Genomic DNA, 12,320 nt, shown 5'->3' on the forward strand with positions numbered 1-12,320 from the left:
TTCCGCCCTTGCACTGCGGCTCCATGAGCCGAGCCACCGGCTTCATCCTTGCCTGCCCTGCAGGCAGCAGGGCGGGCGCACCAAGTGCCCGCAGCTGGCCGCGCCGCAGGCTTCCCCTCTCGCCCGCCTTGTTCGAGCGGGGCGGGCGCTTTCCCGGCGGCTGGCAAGGCTGAGCTGCTGGCCCCATCCTTGCCGTGCATCCATGCGCTTCTCAGAATGAGTGGAGTAAAAGGTTAAAAAAGCCCAATATATACAGTGTTATCTTTATTTTAAATGTCAAAAATTATTTGCTGCTCCAAGTGTTTTCTTTTCCCGTGGAAAACGGGTCCAAATGGCTCTTTGAGTGTTAAAGGTTCCCTACCCCTGTTCTAAACACTCTCAGGAGGAGAATTTTAAAGCTGGTGACCCATTTTAGAACATAGGAAATGTCATGCTGGATCAGACCAAGGCTCAGTAAATCTAGCAGTCTGTTCACACATTGATCAACAAGGTGCCTCTAGGAAGCTCACATACAACTAACTGCAGCACCATATCCTGCCTGTATTCTACAGCACCTAATATAATAGGCATGCTGCTATGATTCTGGAGATAATAGGTATGCATCATGACTAGTAGCCATTTTGACGAGAAGCCATCGATAGCCTTATCCTCCATGAACATATGCATTCTCCTATTAAAGCCTTCCAAGTTGGCAGCCGTCAACATTCTGGGCCAGGGAGCTCCACAATGTAGCTGTGTGTTGTCTGAAGAAATACTTCCTTTTGTCTCTTTTGAAACCTTCCAGCTTCAGCAGATGATTGCACATTCTAGTATTATGAGAGCGGCAGACAAGCTTGTCACTGTCCACCCTTTCCATACCATGCATAATTTTATAGACCTGTCTCCCCTTAACCACCAGCTTTCTAAGCTAAATAACCCTAAATGTTTTAACTGCTCCTCATAAGACAGTTGCTCTAGTCCCAAAACAAATCCCTGAGGGACGCCACCGCTCACGTCCCTCCACTGTGAGAATGGACAGTTTATTCCTGCTCTTTGCTGCCTACTTTTTAGCCAGCTCTCAACCCATAAGAGGATTTATCCCATGACATTCCTGCTTTGTTTCAGTACATTAATTGCAGCTTGGTGTAGTGGTTAAAGTGTTAGACAAGGATCACATCCATAGTCTGCCACGAGGTTTGATGGATGACTTTGGGCCAATCATTCTCTTTCAGTCTAAACTACTTCACAAGGTTGTTGTGAGGGTAAAATTCAGGAGGAAAGACTCATGTCTCAGGACAAAAATTACCGAACTAAATAAATGATACTCCTAAATTGTTATTCAAAATGACCAGGCTACCACTAATGTTTTAAATTTAATGCAACTATTTTTTAATTATCCTCTAAGCAACAATTTAATGTATTAAAAGCTTTCAACAAGCAAACTTCCAAAATGTAGTTTAAGAATTTGTGCAGCTACTTGTAGACAGAAAAAAATACAATATTTTTTCAAAACATTTTGACACTGAAATATATATTCACACATATATTAACCCCTTTCCCAATATCATCTACTAAATGAATTTCTGTATTCTAACTAGGGTTGATTATTTCAAAATAAGGATTTACATATTAATTATCTGACAGCAGATTTACATTCTCATTTGTAGCATAAGATTGTTGACTTTAACATGCTAAATGAACAAATAGTTTAGGTGAGCTCTCTAGATGGTGTGTTGCAGTGACATTATAACACAATTTCAGGAAACAGCTCAAATAAAATCCTATAGTCAGTACGGTGCTTGAGTCATTTTGGCATGATTTCAATTTTAGGGCTGGGTGTGTGTGGGTGGTGGAAATCACCCTTCTTTAATATTTATTCAAGAAAAACATTCATTTTAATAACACATGTTGGAAATGTGACTGCTCAATCAATGGTAGGACATGGGCTGTGTGGCATCTTTAGGGCTAGCTTGCATCTTTTGATGCACAGTCAATTGAAATGGGGATGATGTGGAAAGACCTACAATTTCCTGGAGAGCTTACCAGTGGCATGCCCCAGGGGGAGCAGAGATTGGCCCATCAATAAGATTCAGTCAGTTTTTCTGATTCATTTGTTGTTGCTACTAATATTACTCACCTTTGCCTCTGCTATGGAATGCTTACTTATTTATTAAACAGTTTTGCAGATATAATGTACAATACAACAAAAATAAAATTAAAAAAAAATCTTATACACAAAATACAAAACCAAAGAGGAAGTCTAGAACTGCAGTCCAAAACTTACTAGTCTTCCCGCACTTAATTACGCATGAATTTAATGCACATTCAATCCAATTTCTTTTCTACAATTGAGCTTATGCACTGGATTTGGACTACATTATTCCAAGACAGTGCATGCAGCGCAAATCCTAAGCTTCAAAGTGCATTGAAAGTGGATTGAAAGTGCATTATTCTGCATGTGCGAAAAGGGCTTAGGAAACAAATGATATTTGCAGGGTTGGAGATTCGGACAGTCCAAATCCGAATTTTTACCGAATCTGCACGGATTCGGACGGATTCGGACGAGCAGGAGCCGAATCTGAGCTGGTCCGAATCCTAACATGATCCGAATCCATGGTGATTCTGGGATTACCAGCCGTAATTTTGGCGTTTTATTTTTTGGTGTTTTTTTCTACATTTTGGCTGCTGCAGGGGAGACATTTTTAAACATTATCAGCACCAAGGCTCTTTCAGGATATCATCAGGAGACTGTCCCAAGATGATACCCTTCCAAGCTTTGGTGACATTTTGGTTTAGGGGAGCCAAAGTTATGGACCCCCAAATGTGAAGTGTCCCTTATCCTCCCCATTCTTTCCAATGGGAACTAAGGAGATGAGGGCTACCCTTTTCAGGGTCCATTAACTTTGGCCCCCCTGGAACCTGGGTAAAACGGCACCAACTTTGAGGGTACCATCACTAGGACATGTCTCCTTGATGATTACACTGGAAATATTGGTACCGATACATCTACAAATGCACCCCCTGCAGGCACCCCCAGTAAAATTTGCTATACAAGATTCCTTTTGTTCTGCAAGTGACTCGAAGCCACTGCATTGCTGTCAATTTTAGGGAATTTCTGAGGGGCTGTGGAGCACATTTTTCATGGTAAACCCACATTGTAACTTTTCAGGGTATCTTCAGGGAGAGTCTTCTGGATGATTAACTATCTCTCGAGGTTTGGGGAACTTTACTACCAGGTGGAAGTGGGAGATGGGCCCCTACCCTTTTGGGTCCCATAGGAATTAAACTCCCCTGAAGCAATTCCCCAAACCTGGATTTTGGTAGGTCATCCCAGGAGACTCTCCCTGGAATGATAATTCCTCTGGGAACATTCTTGTGACTGTACCTTGATAACAAGTGCACCAATATTAACAGCCCCTCTCCACTGATGAAATCTCTCCACATTGACAGCAATACAGCCAAGTCACTGCAGAACAAAGAATCTGGGCAAATTTCTAAGGGTGTGCCTGCAGGGGACGCCATTCTTGAGATGTATCGGCACCAAATTATCAGAGTATCATCAGGTGACTTGTCCTGATGTTGCCAGTTCACCTTTAAGTTTTGGTGCAGTTTGGCGTTCCCAGGTATGGACCTCCTGGGGCAAAAGGGGTGCAACTCATCTCCCTCATTTTGTTTCGCAATGGGAGCTTGATTAGATGGGGGGCTACACTCTTTGATGGAGTCCTATAACTCTTTGGCTCCCCTGAATCCAGAAACTGCACCAATCCTTTGGGGGTAATCATCAGGACAGTCTCCTTGATGTTACCTCCTGAAAGTTTAGTGTCACTAGCTTTAAAAAATGCTGGTTTGCGTGTTTCACCGGCCTTACTCACTCCAGCAGGCTTCATGTGCAGGAGCGGTGAAACATGAAAACCGGGAATTTTTAAAGTTAGTGGCATTCAATTACTAGGGTATCATCGAGACTGTCCTGATGACACCAAGCTTGGTGCAGTTCAGCCTGGGGCCAAAGTTATGGACCCTCAAAGGGGCCTCTATCCCCCCCATTGAAATTCCAATGACAGCTAAGGAGATTGTGGCTACCATTTTGGAGTGGTCCATAACTTTGGCCCCCCTAAAACCTGTAAACTTTGCACTAAGCGTAGGGGATGTCATTCAGGACAGTCTCCCTTGATGATACCCTCCGACATTCTTGGTGCTGATACATGTCCAAAAATGTGCCTCTGCAGGCCACCCCAAAAAAATTCTGCCCAAGGTTCTTAATTTTCGCAGTGACTTCTGCATGATGCTGTCAATGTGGAATTTCTGGTGGAGGGAGTTGGTGTGGTGCACATTTATCATGCATAGGGTTGTACAGTCACAGGGTCAAGCTCTCAGGGTGTCTTCAGGAGAGTCTTTCGATATCGACACCATCCAGGTTTGGAGGAACTTTAAGCTTATGGGGGGCAGTGGGAGATGGACCTTACCCATAACATTGATTAGAACCCCCCTTGAAGCAACGGGTCACCAAACCTGGATGGTTAAAGTCATGAAGAGACTCCTCCTGAAGACACCCTGAAAGTGCCTTTGTGGTGGGTTTTTGTACCATGAGAAATGTGCACTCCACAGCCCTCCCACAGAAATTTCCTATTGGCTGCAAATGGAGCCGGGCAGCCACTACAGAGCACATGTTTAATCTGGGGAAATTTCTTTGGGTGACCGTGAGGGGTGCAGTTTTAGAGTTACTGTCACCAAAATTTCGGGGTATCATATAATGTATTGTCTCTTTATGATACTCCCCACGTTTGCTTGAGAAGTTTGGTTCTAGGGGGGTCCAACGTTGCGATGGGACTCTTCTGGGGAAAGTGGGTAGCCCCCCATCTCCTCTGTTAGCTTCCTATTGGAAACAATGGGGGGATGGGGCACCCCTTTTGAGTGCTTCAATAACTTTGCCCCCTAGGAACTGTAAACTGCACCAAACTTGGGGAGAATCATCAGGACAGTCTCCTAGATGATATCCTGAAATTTTGCTGCCGCTAGCTTTGTAAAATTGCGTCCCCTTGCAGGGCCAAAAAACAGTGAAAACACCTCGCAAAATTCACAAAAAAATAATAAAACGTGACCCGAATTTTTCGGATTTGACCCGAATTTTCGGGTATATCCGAATTGGCTATGATTCGGATTCGGGCATACAAATCATTTTATGCCCCAAAATACCCAAATCCGAATTTTACCGAATTTTTTTAGTATTTGTGAACTTAACTCTAGAGAAACCTGGTTAGAATTGGACTGCAAAAGTTTAGGAGCAACTTCTAGGAGGCATAACCTCTCTACTCAATCCAAATTCCTACTTCTTTTATATTTACTCTAATGCAAACCATGTAATCTCTTTCTAAAGTTTATTCATATTCTTTTCCATTTCCCATGTTCCATTGTAATCAGCCGGCATTGTAGCTAAGAGTTCCAATTCAAGGACAGATCAAATATGGAACTTGGAAGGAAGATCTGTAAAAAGAATGTACTGTAATTCTGTTCTTTTTATATGTCTTTAAATAGAGTTTACAGCTTTCAAGATAATACAGTCCAAGGGTCAGCAAGATAACCTAAACAGAACTTTATCTTCAATATCAAGGTTCAAGAGGACCACACACAGAAAGCAAATAGATTTCTGAAGCTGGGATTCAGAAAAAAATGTGATTTTGCAATGACCTTTGTAAAATGTAAGGTTTTATGAATAAACTTCTGAAACATGCACTACATAAAAGCAAGTTAAACCTGAGACTTAAACTGAGAATTCCCTTCAATTAGCAAAATTCCAGATGGATCCCATGAAAGTCCTGAGTGCAGGAAGAATGAAATATTTATTTTTAATCCAAATGTATGTTAAATGTGGTCCCTCATACAGATCTCCAAAGATTAAGCAACAAAGTGTCCTGCACATTTAGATAGTGATGATGGCAAAGGAGCAGTTGAAGCACTGCCTGGCTCTCTCAGCCATCAGATCACACTACCCGAGAAAATATTTTGTGCAGGGGTGTTCTGAGCAGATGCTGCAACTGGTGCAAATGGGTTTCATTTATGCACATTTCCTTGGCTGACATGCTTCTGAGAAAAGGTCAGGGAGAGAAAGGATAGGGCTCAGGGAGGCAAATAAGGTACAGACAGCAGATAAATAAATTTAGAGTTGATTCAAATGACAAAAGTAGCATGTTCTCAGTCTGTACTCCCACAAAAGAATGCATCAATCACCATGAATTGAACCTCTGATAGGCCTGCCCAACTTCCTCCCCACCTTACAAAACTTCCAATTCTCGTCATGTGTATATGCAAGTTTCTGCTCTGGGAGCATATGCTGTTATTCTTTCCTGGACACTTAGTAGTGTAGAATAATGTGGTGATTTTTCTTTATTTCTGTTCACTTTATATTTATAATAAACAGTAAGAATGTTCTTTAGTTACTCAGCTGGGCACTTTTCGGTCATGCAAAGAAACTGCTCAGAGAGAACACAAAAATAACCCCTTATCCTTATGTCAGAAAAAAAAAACAGGCACCAGAGGCACTTTCAAGTTTAAGAAATGTTGCTGGCTGAGTGAGAAGGAGTCTGGGAATTGTAGTCCCATCAGCCCCTCTGTACATGAGAAATGGCACCCTCTGGACTACAGCTCCCAGAGTACTTTGCTTTTTCTGCTTTGTCATCGGGAATGCACTGCTCAATTGTATAGTAAGATTCCCCCTTGTAAGCAGGCAGGTTCTCCAGGGAAATGATTTTGTACTTTATTTTCTATTTTGCATTTTTCCATCTTGTAACTTTTACTTTATTCTACTGTATTGTATAAATTAATTTGGCTTCTTTTTTTCTTTATTTTAAAAAACTCTTTTGTTTAAGTCTTTTCCTCCTCACTTTTTCAAGTGTTGATATAATCTGGACCATGGTATACACAGGCTAAGATCCCAAGTATTGGAGTATCCCAAATACACATGTTTGTTCCAGACTAGCAAGGTGACATACCACTTGGAGGCACACAATGGCAAATGACTTCTGTATGTCGCTTGTCTTGAAAGCCCTGCAGGGTCACCATAATTAACCTGACCGGGGCGTGGGCAGGAGAAGCAAGGGATGCCTGGGCACATTATACACCCACGGGAAGAGCTGTTTGGTTAACAATAAGACATCACAAAAATGTAAGGTTGGATAATAATGTCAGTAACATGGTTTGAATGCAATATTGCAACACTGTAATACAGTATTTATAATCTCTGAATTGCTGTTGACCCACCGTTTATTTATATGATTGGCTGCTGAGAGATATGTCACAGCACCAGGTGAGAGAGGGGGTACAAGAAATGTAGAAGTACTGTCAGTAGGGCGTGAAGTTGGAAGAAAAAACAGTCCTAAAAAGGGGCCCCACCCCAAACTGCCCTAGCCTCACCTTCCAAAGGAGGGAGAAAGTACTTGCCCAGTCATCCACATGCCACACATTTTGGCTGGGGGTGCTTGTCTCCCCTTGAGGCACAGTGGGGCCAAATGCATCCTTTGCTGCACTCTGCAGAACATAACATTATTATTAGAAGGACTCACATTTTTTACATCAAGCATTTTATGCATAGCTCCATAAGCAGGGCATTAGGACATGATATTGTATATTCAGGAGTTCCTAGCCACAAAATCTTTATTATTAGTATAATCACACTGTCCAACACAATTTTGGAAGTATCTGTCTTGTCAGTAACAGGATGGCTTATTGCTTCTTTGAAGAAGGAGATAGTGCTGAGGTCAGCTTCTGATTTATTTATTTTTTAGAGAAGTGATGTCTTGCTATCAGAGGGTATTTTCTTCCTCCCTGCAGCAGAAAACATACTGGGGGAAAAACTTTTATCATAAGATGTAGACACTAGTCACAAAGTCTCCAGGAACAAATTGTGAAATATAAAAGCAATACGGGTATCTTCATTCAGGGAATTTTGGAATAAGGTAAAAGGCAATAAAACATATTAATTATTCTAGGTAACTTTTGACTTTGTTTGCATTAAGTGAGATACTAGAATGACTCCTTTAATATAAAGTTGAATTGCAGTTACACCAGTCAGAGTCTGAAGGAAAAGCTTGTATTGTCAAAGGCTTTCACGTGGTCTGGTGGATTTTATTCCTAATGTTTTGCCTGCATCTGTGGCTGGCATCTTCACTGTCGGCTTAACCATCCTGAAAAATCTGCAGTTGCAGAACATGTGTTAAACAAAACTGGACATAATATTTTATTTGAGAACACTGAAATTCTGGACAATTCAGAAGCTTACTATGTCAGACTGCACAGGGAGGCCACTGAAATCCACAAATACCAGGACAACTTCAATAAGAAAAAAGAGACGTTAAAAATTAGCAAGGCGTGGCTCCCAGTACTTAAAAAATGGACTGATAATCCCACCCGCAATACGATGCACTCAACCACACCTTTATTTATTTTATTTATTTTAATTTATTATTAGATTTTTATACTGCCCTCCCCTGGAGGGCTCAGGGCGGTGCTGAGCAGGGCTTAGCATAGCAAGTTCCACCCAAACACTTAATGATTGGTTCCCCACCCTGGGACATGGACAATACACCACACTAAACTTTCCCTTCTCACTTAGACACAGTGAGAAACAGATTTTTCTCTGCGATACACCTCTAAAGATGCCAGCCACAGATGCAGGCAAAAAGTTAGGAATAAAACCCACCAGACCATGGCCACACAGCCCAGAAAACCCACCAGAACCAAAAGTTGAAACTTATCCTTTGACCTTACTGGATCACTTTCTGTCTGAAAGCCAAATTAGATGTAATCTTGGCACTCATGCTTGTTTGTGCATATATAAAATAGGTGGGTGGATAGCCATGTATAACGTTAATTTCAAAAAAGTTGAATGGCTTTCCCTTCTTGCCTTTCAATTATATATCACCTCAGGCATATTTCTCCTAGCCGAGCTCAATTGTGGCATTGGAGCCAGGCTGAGGAACAATGAAGTTCAGGTATATTTTGCTACAATGAGTAATGTGGGAAGGAGAAGAAGAAGGATTCAGGTGTGTGTTTGCTTGTGTGCTACAAACATGGAACCAGAATCCCTGGCCATGCCCCTTCCGGCTCCTGGGCTGTGATTGGATCTGCCGGCCTCTGATTGATTCTGCCCGCCTTGTTTGTCTCAACCCAGCTGTTGCAACACAACATCAAGATGAGTGCTACAATGTGGTTGCTGGGGACACTGATACAGTCATGGTCTCAAAACCTCAGCTATGAAGTCTTTTCCCCTCCAGTCGCTTACTAACCAAACTTTTCAGGGAGAAGACTAGAGATGCCACAGTTATACCAGTGGCCAGCCACCTCAGCCCTGAGTACTTATTTGGTAGCATCAGAGACAGAAAACACAAATAAGATGGACAGGAAGGGCAGAACCACTGTGGTGTAATAGTTAAGAGTGTCACACTAGCATCTGGGTTCAAATCCCGGCTCAGCCATAGAAGCTCGTTGGACGACCTTGGGCCAGTCACACTTTTTTAGCCTAACCTACCCCACAAGGTTAAAGAATGATATAAGGCACTTTGGGTCCTCATTGGAAAGAAAGGCAGAGTACAAACAAATTAAATAAAAATAAACTTGTTCTCACTAGTGTACCCACCAAGCATAAGGAACTACTGGAGATTGCATTGTCAACTTGGCATTGTCAAGATATGGGAAATTATAGTGCCTTTCTGCTTGGCACAAGTTAGCTTGCTACACATGGAGAACTGCCGAAAATATCATTAAAGTACTAGATAAAATGCAGAACTTTCAGCAAGAGTAATGTAAGAAAAGGGTAGAGGAAATGAATACATTAATGGAAAGAAGATTAATGAGGTACATAGCTGCTTACTCTTGTATGAACAGGCAAGGAATTGCGGTTCATGTTATTAAGTAAAAAATATCCTGACTGTTTAGATCAGCTGGGAAATGGGATGATGCCAATGAAAACAGAGAGATTTTAAAGAATAGGCTGGATGAAGTTCAATAATTTTTGGCAAGAATGCTACAGGGATGGTGCATTTTGTTTTAGTAAAAAGGTTTGGACTAAGTGACTCCCCTAGAGTCCCGTTTCTGCTTTGGTTTTGTGATTATTTCCCGCACAAGTACTTTACATATTTTCAAGTAGGGATTTTCTTCATTCATATAAAATATGTAATTTTGCTTAATTGCTAGTTTCATATCTAGTTTCCTTGTAGGTGAGGGTTATCTCCCCCCATGAGCTAAATTTCAGAAATTCCCTGTACATGTATTTATTCAACAATGAACATTGGCTCTTTCGTACCTCCTCAGGCACAGGTATAATTAGGAACGGTACAATCAGGAAGGGTACAATTACAGCATATTCCATCAATTATAAAATGTACATACAGAATCAACATACAGAATCAACGACGACGACAAAAAATGGAGTATTGGTTGTTGAGAACTCTTAATTTAAGGGTTATTCTTGGGATGGGCCAGCAAGGGAAACTCACAATAGGAATATCCAGGATTCAGGCTGTGTATGGCAAGTTGTGTTGCACTAGGTTGACTTGAAAACGCCATCCCAGGCCTCCATGGCGCTGTAGTAGGTTTTTGAGAGCCTTCCACTTTGTTTGCACCTGCCCAATGGTGCATGCAAACCCCGTCGTGCCACTGCCTGGTAGGCCCGATGATTGTGGAGGCGGGTGCTGCCCATTAGCAGCCCAGCATGGCCCCAGTCACGGATCGTCTGCTAATGTATTCCGTGCCTCGTGCCCACCATAACTGGAGCTGAAATGTCTGGGCAGCGACAAGGGGCCTGGGTTACTTGCCTGGTGCCTCTGGCAATTGGCCCATTCAAACCCAACTGCCCTGCATCGCAACGCAGGGGAGCTGAGCACCCCTGTTGGCATTTAGGGGCCACTGCATGGGCGGCATGATGACCCCACAGCCCTGCATCAGCGTGCTGGATCAGGGCTATGATGAATCCCCCCCCCCCCCCCCCCGGTTCTAGTGCGCTCCTCATTCCCGCACACACACACGGGAAGCCACTAGTACATGGGAAGCACTTTATTGCACAGTGGAACATTCAGATGTAGGCACTGGCGGTCAGGCTGTCTGGGCAGATCTGCATGCATGGTGGGGGTGGGGGAGTAGGCTAGTCCTTGGGAGACTGGGTGACTGGCTTCCAGCTGCCCTCTTCTGTGGTGGCGCATGCCCCTGTGCCTCCTTGGTGCCTTGCTGTGGAATATGAACTCTGCCAGGGTGTCTCTGACAGCTGGGCCCTCCTGGCAGTGGGCGTTGTCATTGGGGGTTGTAGACTTGGCCAGGGGCGTTGCCTGCCTCCCCTGCAGCCCCATCCTGCTCCCCTTTGCCTGGCTCCAAACCCTTGCCCACGCTTGGGGACTCTGGCTCCGGAGCTGCATGGCCACGGATCTTGCATAGGTTGTGTAACACCACGCATGCTGCCACGATTGAAATGGCATTGTCTGGACTGACCCACAAGCAGGTCAGGAGGCATCTCCACCTCGCCTTCACGCGGCTGAAGGTGTACTCCACCACATTCCTTGCGCAGGACAGGTGCAAGTTGAACTTGCTCTGCTGCGAATCGGTGGGGATACGGAATGGCGTGACTAGCCACTGCTAGTACCACGGGATGGATGGTCACGCTGTCAATGGTTAGCATGGGGTTATTGGTAAGATAGATGCCCATGTCCATAGCTTGGCAGAAGTGCGACTCCTGAAAGACAAAGGCATCGTTGTTGCGGCCGGAGTCGCCCATCTCCACATTGATGAACATCCCCATGTGGTCACAGGTCTCCAACAGCAGCTTGGAGGAGACGTTCTTGCAGTTGATGTTATGATGACATGAATATCTGCATATTACAGATTCCTGTGTTGTGTCACTAGGTAAAACAAAATGAACCTGATGGGCAGGTTGAGGCTAGGTTCCTCCTTTTTCATGCATGTGGCTCATGGCAGCAGATTGCACCTGCCTTTATCTTTGGTCCAGGCGGGCCTTGGTAGGGGATGGCCCCCCGGCTGCATTGACCCCATGCAGCACTCCTGGCCATCAGCTCTCCAGGACTTTTCTGAATTGCCTTAATAACTAATCCACCTTTGGCTGGATAATATTCTTCACAACCTCCTGCTATATTAATCTAAGCTAGAAATCAGCATCTTGCAATCCCTGGCCTAGTGCATTTTGTTTGTTTCCCTTTTTTCTAGTATCAGCAAGCATCAAAAGTTTGAGCTTCAATTTAATATCAAAAGGAAAAGCCCATTACATGTCAAAAGAGGAGAGAGAAAATATGGAGCTGAGCACCACCTTTTGAAGGCAAAGCCCAGCTTTTCCCCCATGTTGGCAT

General features: G+C 43.5%; 1 protein-coding gene across 1 annotated transcript in view; it reads right to left on the reverse strand.

Moving 5' to 3' along the window:
• Positions 1-11,758, reverse strand: part of LOC125438474 (retinol-binding protein 2-like) — a 29,637-nt gene extending 17,879 nt beyond the window's left edge. The window contains exon 1 of the mRNA XM_048506912.1: positions 11,452-11,758. Coding sequence (XP_048362869.1) covers positions 11,452-11,758 — 307 coding nt within the window. The remainder of the gene's footprint in view (positions 1-11,451) is intronic.
• Between the last annotated feature and the right edge of the window lie 562 nt (positions 11,759-12,320).

Source organism: Sphaerodactylus townsendi, linkage group LG08 (genome assembly GCF_021028975.2).
Source record: "Sphaerodactylus townsendi isolate TG3544 linkage group LG08, MPM_Stown_v2.3, whole genome shotgun sequence".
Classification (NCBI taxonomy): Eukaryota; Metazoa; Chordata; class Lepidosauria; order Squamata; family Sphaerodactylidae; genus Sphaerodactylus; species Sphaerodactylus townsendi.